The 16,178-nt window shown below is 38.8% G+C and overlaps 1 protein-coding gene across 3 annotated transcripts in view; it reads left to right on the top strand.

Moving 5' to 3' along the window:
* Nucleotides 1-16,178, top strand: part of l(3)80Fg (dnaJ homolog subfamily C member 16 l(3)80Fg) — a 326,699-nt gene that overhangs the window by 22,663 nt on the left and 287,858 nt on the right. For all 3 annotated transcript variants that reach the window (XM_090394766.1, XM_090394767.1, XM_090394769.1), the window contains exon 2: nt 8,746-8,812. In XM_090394766.1, coding sequence (XP_090250892.1) covers nt 8,746-8,812 — 67 coding nt within the window. The remainder of the gene's footprint in view (nt 1-8,745; nt 8,813-16,178) is intronic.

Here is a 16,178-nt window from a genome sequence, read left to right as displayed (position 1 = left end):
ATACAAAAGTGTATAGCGAAAAGAACTTATATACTCTGCTATACGAGTTTCCAAACAGGTGCAACCATTAAGTTACTTAAATATAAAGAGCTAATAAGCTTCATTTCGGCGATATAAACATTATTTAAATTAATGGAATATTAAATCCCACATTGTTTTAAAACCGAATAAGAAACTCGAAGATGAGAATCAGGGAGTTTCATGCCGAATATAGTAAAAATTATAAAGTATCAGCGATCACTAGTGTGAGCTAAAGCAATCACTAGCTCATGCTAGTGATCGCCGATACTTTATAGTTTTTACTATATTTGGCATGAAACTCTCTGATTCTTATCTTTGAGTTTCTTATTCGGTTTTAAAACAATGTTGGTTCCTTATAAAGATCTTTATAAGGAACAAACTTTTATGGGAGTCAATATATTTTAAATCATCCCTAACTTTTTATATATACATAAAAAGTTAGGGATGATTTAAAATGTCTTGACTCCCATAAAAGTTGGTTCATCATCATATTCCTGGTATGTGCCCTCAGGAGGTGTACAGGATAATATGATAGGACTACATGAAAAGTTACACTGTTCAACATTATCAGATCTTATATTTCTGTCTTCTAAGGCACTTTTTTTTACTGTATCCATCCACCTACACCTTGGTCTTCTCTGAGTCTTTTTTTTCCCTTGCTAACCTGGCAAAGAATGCTTTTTTTTTTGCTAATCTTTCCTTTCTCTCTCTCATTCTGTTTAAGTGACCATGCCATGTCATCTGAGATTATCCTTGCTAATACATTCCTGTTAGCAGCCATGAATGTATTTCAGGAATACATTCCTGACTGCTAACAGGAATGACATTGTCCTAACAGGACAATGTCAAGTTCTTTCCTAATATCCTCTTTTTTAATGCAATATTACCATTGATACCATCTGTTCATGATCCTAATCTTTATCAGAACTCATATCTGTGGTCTCCAGTCTTTGATCAAGTGTTTTATTTCTGATGCAGCTCTGGGATCCACAAGTTGAAATTAGTTTGAACACTGCCTTGTATACAACTAATTTAGTGTTTTGACTAATTTCTATCTTATTCCATGTTAATTTTATTCGGCTGACTTCCTACCATACAAGTTTTACTAATGTTGTCTATTTCCATATTTAATTTATCATCTTCACTAGAAATTGTTCCTAAATAGCTGAATTGTTTTACTTGTTCTATAAATTTTCCATTGGGGAAACAATCGATGTTAAACAAAATTTTTAAAGTTGAAAGTTTTTCCACTTGGTTATACTTGGTTAATTTATAGTATAACCAAGTAGAAAAATTTTCAACATCTGTCTCTAATTCAGAATATTTTAGTAATAAGGTGATACCTTTTGGGTATTTGTGTATGGATATATGACCTGCATTACTTCAACCTTGGTGTCACTTCTGGGTCTGGCTCCCACTGAGGAGACCTCCATAAAGGTTGAAACCGGTCAGGATAGTGACCCTTCCCGTAATGCATAATATTATACATGTCTGTAAGGATATGTGCTTTGTATTATGGAATACTAAGGCAAGTGATGTGAAGTCATTAGTTCTATATATGAGTTTCCCAGTCCTGAAGTTGCTTGAGGTGCAAACTTTGTTTGCTTACACTTGGAAAAAGGATTAAACCAAGAATATAATTTCTTGGCATCTTTAATTTATAATATAGCCAAGCGGAAAAACTTCCAAGACATAATGGTTAGTTTTGATGTCACTTCTTTATTTACCAATGCACTACTAGTAGACACTCTTAATTTGATAAAGTCCAAATTTATTATTATTATTACAGGTATCTCCATGGTGTCAGTAGACTCATTGCGAGAGACCCATACTATCAAACAATATCTATCATACCTCCTCTAGAATTCCTTTACAGGCGAAGAACTCACAACTGAGTCAGGCAATGCATTCCACTCATTCACCACCCTCCATGTGAAAAATCTAGTTCTCACACACTTGTTAACCACACTTTTCCTTAATTTCCAGGGATGACCTCTTGTTCTTCTGCCACTATCACACAGCTGAAATATTTCCCCTGCTTTTAATAATTTAGTAATTTAAATGTTTCTATCATATCCCCTCTTCTCTGTCTATCAACTGACCTCTGCAATCCACAAGCTCCCTATCAATGTTGGGAGCATTTTTTACATCACTTACCAACTTCCACTACCTTCTCATCTCTAAGGAAACCAGGTGACCAGAGTTGAGCACAATAATCCAAATGTGGAAGTATCAATGCCTTATAAAAGGGAATGGATACTTCTGTATGTTAGTGTGTTCTTTAATAACCAAGTAATCCTATGTGCAATCTTGGATACCTTCGCAGTGTGCCCTCTGAACTTCATCTCCCTATCCACCAACACCCCCAAGTTCCTAGCCTCATCAATCTCTTGGAGTATTGTTTCATCAATGCAGTGCACAGCTGGTAATGTTTTAATCCCAAAATGCATAACTTTACACCTTTCCACATTGAACTGACATCCATTACCTTTTGCCCATTTTGGCAGCTCATTTAAATCATCCTGCAAACCCTCAACATCAGCTTGATTTTTATTGTGCGCTACCCAACTTTGCATCATCAGCAAACAACTGAGTATCTCCCTTCAAGCCATTTCCTATATCATTTATGTACAAATTAAACAATAACAACCCAATCACAGAGCCCTGAGGCACACCACTGGTCACCTGCCTCATCCTGGGCTCTACTCCTCCATACACCACTTTCTGGTATCTCTCCGTGAGCCATTCTCTTATCCATATCACCAGTTTAGCATCCATCCCCATCTGTTCTAATTTGTGTAACAGTATTCCATGGGGTAATCAAAAGCCTTAGCAAAATCCAGAAGTATGACTGTGTAGCCATTTCCCTTGTCCAACTCAGATGTCATTCTATTATAAAAAGTTAATAAATTCTAAGGTAGGATCGACCTTTAACAAAATCACCAACTTTTCCAATACTTTTACCACCACTCCTGAGATGGTGATTGGTCTGTAATTAACTACCACAGTCTTTAGAGCCACCTTTATGCAAAGGAGCCACTTTGCCTTCCTTCCACTCCCTAGGGACCATACCGGAATTCAAACTTAAGTTAAATAACCAAGTAAGAGGCGTTGACAATTCCTTTGCACATTCACGCAACTCCCGAGCTGATATTCCATCTAAACCTACAGCAGTGTTTGCATTTAAATTCTGCAATATACTAAGTACTTCTGATTTATTAACTTAAATTCTCACATTAGTTATTGCCACAAGTACAGAGATATCCTCACTTGGGTGATAGACCTTTGAACAGTGATCACTCAGTAACTCTACTATTACATCTGAGTTGGTCACCTCAATACCATTTGCACCCACTAAGGTCATTTTTCCTTTTACTTGCCACGTAGCAGAAGAACTCTTTGGGATTACCCTTGATCTCCTTGGCTAAGGTCTTCTCATAATCTGATTTAGCTTTTCTTACTATGCTGGTAACCTTCCTAGCTTGAGCCTTGTACTGCTCATGGGTGTACTGATCGCCTTTCTCGTAAATTCTCTATAACATTTTCGTTTTTTTCCGGATCAAGCTTGATACTACCACTCATCCATCTAACGCTTACCTTGTTTGTCTTCCTGACCAGGGGAATACATTCTGATATTGCCTTCCTCAGATACCTGCTGATTATATCCCATGCACTGCCAACATCTTTCCCCTACAATATGTTCTGCCATGGGATGGCTGTAAGCTCACTCCAAAGCTTGTTATAATTATCTAACCTGTAGTTCCGTATACCCCTTCTTAAGAAAGAAATCCACAAATTTTGCAACCTCCTAAGTCAATACCATATGATCACTCTCGCCAATTGGAGGTAATGAGGACACCTTACTTATGCATATGTTCTCTGAGCCAATGACCAGGTCCAACACTCTCACACCACAAGTCCCCTCGGTTATGTGCTGTTTCAAATAATTATCTCTTAGAAGGTGTAAGAAATGAGGGAATTGGAAGAAAATGAGATGGTGATTGTCGGAGGAGACTTGAACGGGCACATAGGAAGACAGAATAGAGACTGTGAAAGGGTGCATGGTGGCCACGGAGTGGGAATGATGAACCAGGAAGGAGAGAGGGTTGTGGACTTTGCAGTAGCGTTTGATCTGGCAATTGTGAACTCGTTTTTCTTCAAGAGGGAAGAACATTTGATAACATTTAGAAGTGGTAACAACAGCTCACAAATTGACTACATTTTGACTAGAAGAAAACATCTTAAGGTTGTGACAAATTGTAAGGTAATTCCAACAGATCAAGTAGCACAACAACACCGACTGCTGTGCGCAGACTTTAAATTAAGATCGAAGATAAGAACTTCTGGTTGCCATGGGATGAAGACAATTAAGTGGTTTCGCTTAAAAGAAGAGAGTGTGAGGAATCATTTTAGGGAGAGAGTGTTAGAGAGGATTTCGGATGGACTGGAAAGTGTACAAGATTGGTGGAAACATAATTCAAAAGTAATCCTGAGCTGTGCAATCGAGGTGCTTGGTGAGACATCTGGAAAGATTAGAGAGCAGAAGGAGGGTTGGTGGTGGAATAATGATGTACAAGTGGCAGTGACAGCTAAGAGGAAGGCAAAGCAGAAGTGGGATGAGTCAAGAGTGGAAGAGGACAGAGAGGTGTACAAAGAAAGAAAGCAAGAAGCCAAGAGAGTTGTGGCACAGGCGAAGGCCATGGCATATCAAGATCTGTATGATCAATTAGAAACAAAGGAAGGACAGAGATAAATTTACCAACTAGCGAAATGTAGAAATAAAGCAGCTAAGGACATCTTACATGTGAGGCAGATCAAAGATGCTGAAGGAAGAGTATTATGGAGGGATGTGGACATAAGAAACAGATGGAAAATATACTTTGAGGGACTTCTGAATGAGGAAAATGCAAGGACTAACAGAGGAGATGGGCAGCCTTCTGAGGGGATGGTGCAGAACATCAGTAGAATGGAAGTGATGGAGGCCATGAAGAGGATGAGGAATGGAAAAGCGGTGGGCCCCGACAGAATTCCAGTGGAGGCATGGAAGGCACTGGGGGAAGAGGGAATTGACCTGCTGTGGGACCTGTTCATGAAAGTTTGCCAACAGGAAAATATACCCGAGGAATGGAGGGAGAGTACTCTTGTTCCCATCTACAAGGGTAAAGGGGATGCACAAGACTGTAAAAATTACAGAGGAATAAAGTTGATGTCCCACACAATGAAGATCCTAGAAAGGGTTCTTGATGGTAGATTGAGGGAGGAGGTGGAGATTGCAAAGGAACAATTTGGATTCATGCCTGGTAGATCAACAACAGATGCTATCTTTGGGTTACGACAGATGATGGAAAAATATCGAGAGAAACAAAGGGAGCTACATCTGGTATTTATTGATCTGGAGAAAGCATACGATAGAGTGCCAAGGCAAGAAGTCTGGAGGTGTCTGAGGGAGAAGAAGGTGCCGGAGAAATATGTCAGGTTGGTACAGGAAATGTACAGAAATGTGAAGACAAGTGTTCGGACCTGTTTGGGACAGACAGAAAGTTTTCAAGTAACAGTTGGCTTGCATCAAGGGTCAGCATTAAGTCCGTTTCTGTTTAATATTGTGATGGAGGTGGTAACAGAGGAGGTGAGAGAATATGCACCTTGGACAATGTTGTATGCAGATGACATCTTGCTGTGTGTAGATTCAAGAGAAGAAGCGGAAACTAAACTGGAAAGATGGAGAAAAGTACTGGAAGAGAGAGGTATGAGACTGAGCAGAAGTAAGACAGAGTATATGTGTTGCGCAGTGGGCGGTGGCCAGGAGACAGACCTGGAGCTGGAAGGAAATGTCATCAGGAAGGTGAGAGACTTTAGATACTTAGGTTCGACAGTGGAAGAAGATGGAGGAGGTGAGAAGGAAGTGGGATGCAGGATACAAGCAGGTTGGAGGAACTGGAGTGAGATGGCTGGAGTGTTATGTGATAAGAGGGTGCCGATCAATCTGAAAGGCAAAATTTATAGGACAGTAGTGAGACCAGCTATGACATATGCTATAGAAACTGTGGCCCTGAGGAAAAATAACATTAGCAGGATGGAAGTAGCAGAGATGAGAATGCTTAGGTGGATGGGCGGTGTGACCAGAAAGGATCATCTGAGAAATGACTATGTCAGGGGAACAGTGAAAGTTACGAACTTAGGAGCAAAAATACAGGAGGCAAGGTTGAGATGGTTTGGTCATGTGATGAGGAGGGAGGACGAATATGTGGGAAGAAGGGTCATGCAGATGGATGTGCAAGGAAGGCGGAAGCGTGGGCGGCCAAAGAAGAGATGGAGGGAGCTGGTAGAAGAGGACTTGAAGATGAAGAACTTGGATGTGGTGACAGCCCAAGACAGGAAGGTGTGGAGGAGACTCATAACAAACAGTGACCCCACTTAAGTGGGAGAAGCTGCAGAAGAAGAAGAAGGTGTATGAATTCCATTTCCTTTTTGCCATGTGATATTTCCTCCTTCCAATTGATATCACCATAATTAAAATCCCCCTCATAATAATCACTAACCCTGTACTCATTGCACTAATTTGCTGATGCATGAATTCAGTGACCTCCCCCCCCCCCTGTATCCCCTGGCCTCTAGCAGCAACCAACTGTATATTTAGTTGCATTGGTCACTATTTCACACAGACCGCCTCAAATGAACTATCATTCACATGTCTATCATCTTGATATACTACTTTCTTTGGCTGCAACTCATCAGCTATCATCAACAGTATATTCGTCCCCCCGTTCTATCTTCTCTATCCTCCCTAAAAATACTGTACCCATGACATTCAATTCCAGTAACCACATCTTCTGCTGACAGCCAAATTTCACTAATGCCTACAACTTTTGCTGAGACTAATGCCAAAAATTCTTCCCTCTTATTTCGAATGCTTCATGCATTAGTATACAAAAATTGCAGATTCCCTTTAGTTCTTGTACTAGCTTTAGAACTGATATACATGCTACTAATTTCAGTAGACCCATGCTGATTTTTATCCACTCTATTCTTCAATTTATTCTGTGAAAAAGGATCAACAAATATACATTCACTGCATAAGTTTTCCCCTCTTACACTGATTTTCGATTTTAGTTTCCCTGCCCAATTACTTCAGCTTGTTCAGAAAACAGTAACTTCTTCAAGCGCTTATGACCTTCCATGTTCAGATGCAACCCATCTCTTGCATGCAGCTATCTTTTGCCTTCGAACACACTCCAGACATCAACAAATTCCAGACCTCGTTTTTTTGCACATTCTTGCAATCATATCATTCATTATCATTGCTCATCTACTTAACTCAAAATTTCCCACTGACATCTTTGAATTATTCAAATTCACTATGTATGCAGGTCTACATAGGGAGGTAAAATCTACAAACAGATTAACTGTACTGCTATGGGTTTCCCCCTTTAGCAAACTTTTACATGGAACACTTTGAAAACAAAATACTTACCACAGCTACACACAATAGTGTGGTTATGCATTGTTAATGATGTGTTTGCCATTTAGCCATGGACAAGATACTTGGATGCTTTTGTCATCTACCTAAACAGCCAATACCTCAAAATCCTTCTATAACTGTTCTGAGAAGTCCTCCTTCCATCCTTTCAATTTGTCCAAAGTATTTCAACTTTCTTCTGTCATTATCCTTAAGGAGCCTTCCTCAACAGCCTTCTGTAACACCACATCTCAAAAGCATCTATCCTTTTCCTATCAGACTGCTTTAGGGTCCACATCCATAAGTTGCTGTTGGGAAAATAGCTGCATCCAAAATCCTCAACTTTGTTCCCATGGAGATAAATCCATCCTTCCAGATTTGAGACAACTCTTTGATTGATGTTTTAGCCATTCTTAATCTTGTTGTGACGTCTCCTGAACAGCAATTCTTCACATTAATAATGGAATCCAGGTACTCGAACTTGCTGACTTTGTCAGTTCTTTCTCCAGTAATGTACACTTATTTCTGAGAAGCTTCCCTGTCATTATTTCCTTTGAGAAACATAATCTTTGTCTTGCTAGGATTGAGCCGAAGTCCTCTGTTCTTACTGATCTCGCTAACTTTATCAAGAATTTCTCCTAATTCTTCTTCTTTGTCATTACAGAGGAGTACTGTATCACCAGTATATCTCAGAGTACTGATCAATCCACCACCATTCCTAATTCCTATCTTGAGCTCATCCAATGCTACATGCATGATGTCCTCAGTATAGATACTAAACAAGTGAGGAGAATGTAGACATCCTTGCCTAACTCACTTTCCAACCTGAAACCAATCAGTTAATCCAATACCTGTTCTTACTGTGGCTTCTTGCTACCTGTACAAGTTTAGCTATCAGCCTGATAGTGTGTCGAGGAAAACACATTCTTTTCAGTCTGGACTATTTTTGCATCCTAAAGTTTTAGTTCTTTTGGATTATATTAGTCCAGCTCTCAGCTATTAGACGTTGACTAATTTTTTATTGAGTTTTATGTAAGTTAATTGGATGAAATCCAATCAAACTGAATCTTCATGCTAAAGAACTAAGATATCTATCCATTAACTTGGAGTTCCTTCATACAATATTTTTGTAAATTTATTTGCAGATTTGAAGATCTTACAATTGCTTTTCATTAAATATTTTACATACTTTTATATTTGCATAAATTTCTCTTTTATTAATAAACATATTTAACATTATTTTTTCTGTGCATTGCTTACTTTTCTAGGCATCCTGATAAAAACAAGAATGCAGGTGCAGAAGCAAAGTTTATTGAGATAAACAAAGCATATGAAGTAAGTGTGGTAAGAATTTGTGCATTTTCAATTTCGCTGCAGATTGGTCATCTCTGCCAACAAGTCACTTCATGACTGGCTCATAGCTCCCAGGAAGCCATGAAATTGCCTGTTTGTAGAGATGAATGTTTTGTATTAAGTGGAATATATATTAGTAGTAGAAAGTGCCTTATGTAAGTGTACTATCTTTGAAACATTTAATGCAAATATTTAAACATTGAAACATTTGCATTGTTGTTGTGATTAACTCTTGTCCATGAGTCAAGAAGCACTTCTGAAGGTCAAACAAGTATTGCAGTGCCTTTCCTAACTTCACCATCTGTAGTATATTCTCTTGGCTTCCCCCCCCCCCCACTTCTTCATTATGCAGTTTCCTTTGATAGGATAGTCTCATTGCTTCTGAAATATTTTCCTGTTACCAGACACCAGGAATTAAAACCACTTTCTTTTTACTAGACTCTGCTGAGTAGATTCCCTTATTCATATATTCTTACAGCTAACATTATATGTATCTGATTTGCTTTGATTTTCCAAATCTGATGTTCAAACCATTAGCAGTCCATTTGGACTGAATCTCACCTTGCTCATGAATGTTTGCATAAACTTATGAAGTGATAGAATGATATTCATTTGCTGGGGTGTGAAACTGCTATCTTGTTTGTTGGAGATATTGAATGATTGGAAACAATGGAACTACTACTTCCAAGGAGTCGTTACTGCATTAATCCATCATCCTTTTTTTGTATCCTCTCTGTGCCATCATCTTCCTGTTTGCTGTCTAGTGGGCGCAAAAGGTCTCTCTCTGTGTGTGTTTTTATAACTGTCTTAGAAAGACACTTAAAGCAGCTGGAAACTGTATGCACAGTAAAAGAAGTTTGTTGAGATCATGTACCATTCCCACTGCTCACTGTAAAGTTGGGTATTTCAACTTATTTGGCAGTTTTTGAGTCATTTCAGCAAAACTTTTTTAGTGAGATGGAGAATTGCCCTGATTGCTGTTAATGGTGAATAACTTCTTGCTGTTATTAAGTGAGTCAAACGTTTAATGAAAAGAGGCTTTAGCATATTCTCTGTACTTACTGAAATGTATTAGTTTCTTTTCTAAATCACTTAGGGAATTGAAACAACGTAGATCCGAATATAAATTAAATAATACTTTAATAGATATTTCCGATGTCTAGACAATTAAATCGTCTGACTTTCCTGAAACGCTGCCGGGATAACAAGGTAATCCCGAACTGTGTAAAATTGAAGCACCGTTTTGTTTCGCAAAAAGCGCTCCGTATATACAACCGCGCTAGCTACGCGTTACTTCGCGAACAAATCACCGCCACGCGGTTAGGCTTAGCCAAAATTAACGAAGCCATTCGTACCCTCGAAGATGAACTTTCATGCACTTTGAATCAAGAACTGTGGACAGTTTTGCATGACATCTCGTGTACCTCCGCAGACAAAGAGTTTGAAAAGATACGAAGCCGACAGATGAAGAAATTCGATAAATTAAAAAAGAATTCCACCGTCAATCCAAAACTTGCTACCAACACCGTAATCAACCTTTCTTCAGTCACCCTGAAGCCTGAAGCTCTCAACGTGCTTTCACGTGGCCACAACTTCGCCATAGCTCCCAAAAAAATACCAAGTGAGGATATTATGATCCAGATTGAAAGAGGAATCCACCACCTTCCACATCAAATCGCCAACAGTGTAAGACTGGATGTAGCTTGTGTCCTTTCCATAGCAAAACCACCCAAAACCAATATATCCAACAAGGAATTTGAAGCCCTACAGGAATTGAGAAATAATAAAGAATTAGTTATCACCAAAGCGGATAAAGGAAATGCAACTGTAGTACTTAACCAAAAGGACTACAAAGGTAAGCTGAATGCTCTTTTGTTAGATAGGGCTACTTACTTCCCTATCAATTACAATCCCACCAACTCACAAATTAGAAAACTTCACAGCCTCCTTAAGAAAGTCACTTCTTGGCCTGTAGAAGTTACCAACAGATTAAAACCGTTTAACTCTATACCCCCCCCGTATTTACGGACTCCCAAAAATACATAAAGAAAATGTGCCATTACGTCCCATAGTGGATGGCATTGATTCCCCCACATACAAATTAGCTAAACATTTGGCCAAAGAGCTCACACACTATACTGGCAACACATCATCACACATAAAAAACTCAGCCCACTTCAAAGCCAGCATAGAAAACCTTACACTCCAACATACTGACATAATGGTCAGCTTCGATGTCTCCTCCTTATTCACAAATGTCCCACTCAAGGAAACTTTAGAGCTAATCCAAGCTAAATTTACCCCCGATATCTCAGCCCTATTTCAGTTCACAATGAACTCAGGCTATTTCGTTTGGCAGGGAAAATTCTATAAACAAATAGAGGGGACAGCCATGGGCTCACCACTCTCCCCACCCTTAGCCAATTTCTTTATGGAGACCTTTGAGGAAAAAGCCTTAGCCTCTGCCCCACAAAAACCAACCATATGGCTTCGCTACGTTGATGATGTGTTCGCTATTTGGCCACATGGCTCTGAAACACTCCTCTCCTTCCTTACACACTTAAACAACCAACACGCCAGAATCAAGTTCACCCTGGAAAAAGAGGAAAACAACTGCCTCCCCTTCCTAGACACACTAGTCACCCGCCAGCCTGATGGAACTTTGGTTTTCTCAGTTTACAGAAAACCCACCCATACAGGCAGATACATCCACCAACAATCCCACCACCCTTCCTCACAACAATATGGAGTGGTAAAAACACTATACAACAGGGCTAAACTAATCTGTTCTAACGACATAGCCCTTAACACTGAACTAAATCACATCCTCAACACTTTCTCAGCCAATGGCTACTCCCCCAAAAAAATCCAAAAAATATTAAAACCTACAAACCACAGCCCCCCTCCTCCCCCCTCCACAAAAAAGATTACTCTAAATCCATCACCATTCCCTACATCCGAGGCACCTCAGAAAAAATTACCAAAATTCTAAAAAAAACATGACCTCACCTCCGATTACAGGCCTTACAGAAAATTGGCATCCCTTATCTGCTCTACCAAAGACCAACCACTTCCCCTAGACCTACCTGGTGTATACCAGGTCCCTTGCAGTTGTAAACTGTCATACTTTGGCCAAACAGGCAGGACAACGAATATCAGAATTTCTGAACACAAGGACTACATCTGGTTTTACAAATATAGCCATTCTGGTCTTGCAGACCATGCTCTGGATACTCGCCACAGAATACGGTGGAAGAAAGCAACAATAATACTCCGGAGCAAATATAAATTCGAAAGATTATTTATGGAATCAGCCTCTGCCCTAAGAAACTCTCCAAACCTCAACAAATTTGGTTGTATGCGACTGCCCCAAATTTGGGAGGCATACATCAGCAGACCTTCAGCCCAACGGCCAAGAGCGCCTACTTAGCCTGCCAGAGGGCACCATCAGGACTTCTAGGAGAACGATAGCTTCATATCTTCATTTCCAGTTACTGTATTGTTAGGGCCTGTGTGCACCTGCCTTTTTGTAAGTTCCTTTAGAAAATGGCAATGAGACATTGCCGAAATATCGGAAATATCTATTAAAGTATTATTTAATTTATATTCGGATCTACGTTGTTTCAATTCCCTAAGTGATTTAGAAATGCATAACCAACGTATAAGCCTGTCTACGAGAATGAAATGTATTAGTAGGCTTATTATAACAGTGCTTCACAGTATAAACAACACCAAGAGAGGAAAAAAATATTGAACTAACTAATATTTTGTTGGTTTTCCATCCAGCATCTTCAGAGCCTAAAATACAATTGTGATGGCACATAGCATTTAATTAGATAGTTCTAGAAACAATTCAGATTATTACTGAAAAAGAACCAATGTCCTAACAAAGTACAGTCTAGTTATAAATAGTTATTCACCATTGTTAGATCTTGAATGAGGACCCTTGCAACAAAAGAATCATTCATTCATTCATTCAAGATTTAACAAGAACACAATAAGTAATAAAATACTTGTACTATTAGCAAAGTAAGCATATTATATGAGAGAACGTGTCACATTTTTACCTTAGTAAGAAGTAAAAATAGAAGAAGATTGTACGTCTAAACATAAATATATTGTTTAAAACGTTAATGTTTAATTATGCTCTATACAAAAACATGTATCTAAGTGCTAACATGAGTCGAAAGGTTGCTTGCTGACCACCGTCGATGATGTAAACCCCGAGGCAGAGGCGCTTGTGGAAAGTGAACAGAATTCGCATTCCACAAAAAGCGCGCTCATCGAGGAGCAGAAATGTGATGCCACTTTGTAAGAGCGAATAGGATGGTGCCGTGAATAAGATTCGAATGCAGAAAGAGGGCGCTGTGACAGAGGATAAATACGAGTTCACGCGTGTTCGAAACCCCCCCCCCATTTTTTCTGTTCCTGTTTTCTCGTGTGGACCAGTGATGCTGATGACTGGAAGGAGGCTTGATGATGGCGAGCTGCAGCTTTTTTCCCATTGCTGACTAGCATGTCGGACAAGACTACACGTGAGATGACGGCAGTTCTCCAAACTGGGCCATCGGTAAAGCTTTTGCTGATGTGAGACAGCAAAGGATTCCTCTTGATGGAGATGGAGCTAGTGACAGCATCCCATGAGATGAGTGAGTGTCCAGCAAAGAAAAGTGGCCATTTCAAAACGAGCACGTGACTTCTACATGGCAACAGTCTACCGTAGCAGAAAGATATCCCCCTCACAAAGGACGGACGAAAGAACCACGACATCTTCACGTCAAAGTGGAAAAGTACTGAAACTTTTTTTTTTTTTACCTATGTAATAATTAACTTTAGAGGAAAGAAGGTACAAGATTCTGACTAGGAAGAAAAAGAACTTTAAAGTAACTTTGTACTCAGTGATTTAGTGACTGTGTTGGGCTGGTAGTCTGAGAACTTAAGATTGTACATTTCCTAATTTAATGTAAAGGGGTCAAAATGACAGAAAGTTTAGTTTAGAAATTGATCTTATATTTTGTGTTATGTGTGAACTTAATTTACCCATGGAATGTGAATAGTATACTTCTCAGTTTGAATATTTCCTATTTGCTTAACTAGTGATTTAGTAATGATTTCAATGATATGCCTTTGACATGTTAAACTTAATTGTAATCTCTTTAGCCATTTATTGAATATGTTTTTCTATGTAAGCCTGAGTTTTGTCTGAGCATGAGACTGATTTTACAACTCACAAACATTACGGACCTATGCATAAGGGGAATATAAGGGGAGTTAAGAGTATTTTGGCCATGACTGTATGCTAAGATTTCTAAAGCTACTTAATTCCTTTAACAAGGTTATAACACTTAAATTCTGGGAAACCTTCTTAGGACAAGAATTTTCTGTCCTTAGTCTCTGACTGGCGCAGCTGAAACAAACAAATATTGTCAGAGTCTGAAAAGGGGAACGGGTCCCAGTGAATTAGTTTAGAGATATTCTTAGTAGGCACAAGAGAAATAATAGTAGTAAAAATATAGAAAAACAACGACGTAACACTATTTATTCTGGTTATTTTTCATGGAAAGGAAAAACATACAAATAGCTAGATGGCACGGCAAACCCCCCCCCCCCCCAAAAAAAACTCTTACTATCTAATTTGGGATAGTATTTACATAAGAAATCACCTCACCACTCATCCCGATGGTATGGCATCCTAAAAGGTTATTTGTTCAAATGACACAGCTCTTGAAACAGGTTGTTTATACCTTTCCTTTTTTGAGCCAGTGGTTACAATCCTTATAAAATAGATAAAATACTGCATGCAACCAACACACAAAATCAGCAAAACCACCCCTATCTCTTATATTCACAGTATATTTTAAAAGATAGCTAGTTCAACACAAATATAATCTTCATTTTGCTTTCAAATTACTTATTCATCTAGTTACCTTTATTTCTCATGGGGATCATCATCATACTCTTGCGCATCCTACTGAGTGGTTAGCATAATCTGTTCTCCAGCCAAGAGGTTATGGGTTCGAATCCCACCATAAAAATTCAAATCAAATCAAACCTTGCACATCCTGAGGTGTATAAGTTTTCTTGGGCTTGTAATTTGGCCTACTTTGGAGAGGCTGGTAACATCCACCTTGAGGAACTCAAAAATTAACCTGCGATCATCTACATGACACAATGGGACTGTCAGACTATGCTATGAATATTCTTTATACACCCCAGAAAGTTGTTATAGGTCTATGATACTACTTTGAGAATCAGCATTGTCTACAAAGTACTCCCCTAACCTCAACAAGTATGGCTACATTAATTTGTCAAAGTTCTGGGAGATGGTCATTTTGAGATCAAATATAGCCTAACTTCTCCAAATTAACTTTATTGTATCCAGCCTTTATAGTAGAGTTGTAGGAGTCAGAAACAATTCTTGGTTTGCTGAAGTTGGAGTTGGTATAAATATACTGACTATAACTCCTAATGAATTTAAATTGTAATATAAATATGCAAATCTGAAAACACACACCCCAACTCAACATCACCAGAGTTAAAGATAGGTACTGTCAACATAAGAAGCCTGAATGGCAAAGAAATGGAACCAGCTGAGGAATTAGATAAGTACCAGATCGACATAATATGGGTGACTGAAACAAAAAAGACAAAAACTGGTGAGATCTTTCTAAGCAATAAATACAAAATGTTCTATTCAGGCAATGACAATCAAGGAAAAGAAGGAGTAGCCATAGTATTTAACACAAAATACGAGGCTAATCTTCTTGAATGGCAATCAGTCTCAAGTAGGGTAATGTGGGCAAATATGAGAATGGGGAACTGGACAATGAGACTTATTTGTGCCTATGGTCCCACAGAAGGTTCTGCTAAGGTAGAAGTGGAGGAATTTTTTGATGCTTTAGAAAAAGCAACTGACACAATGAAAAAGGAAAAGTTAGTCCTTGTTGGGGATCTAAATAGCAGAGTAGGAAATGATTGTGAGACATACAGAAATATTTTGGAAAAATTTGGAGAAAAGAGCAAAGCTAATAATAATGGTAAATACCTGTTGGATTTCTGCTCAGGACATGGACTGGTTATTACTAACACCATGATCCAACAGAAAAATGTGCATGAATTCACATGGAGTCTTCTCTCCATGTGAATTCATGCACATTTTTCTGTCAAGAATAAGAAAAGTCTCATTGACTATGTTATTGTTGATAGTGATGTTTTCTCCCTGGTGCAGGACACCAGAGTGTACAGAGGATTTGAAATTGGAAGTGATCACTATTTAGTCTTAAGCAGGATAAAATTGAATTTCATATTGAAAAGAATAACATGTAAGAAAGTTTTGAAGCGAATAAAA

Source organism: Typopeltis vanoorti, chromosome 6, assembly GCF_054136105.1.
Source record: "Typopeltis vanoorti isolate ZY-2024b chromosome 6, IOZ_Tvanoo_1.0, whole genome shotgun sequence".
In the NCBI taxonomy this organism is placed as follows: domain Eukaryota; kingdom Metazoa; phylum Arthropoda; class Arachnida; order Uropygi; family Thelyphonidae; genus Typopeltis; species Typopeltis vanoorti.
Note: the sequence above shows the minus strand (reverse complement) of the source record. Positions and strands in the feature narration are given on the sequence as shown.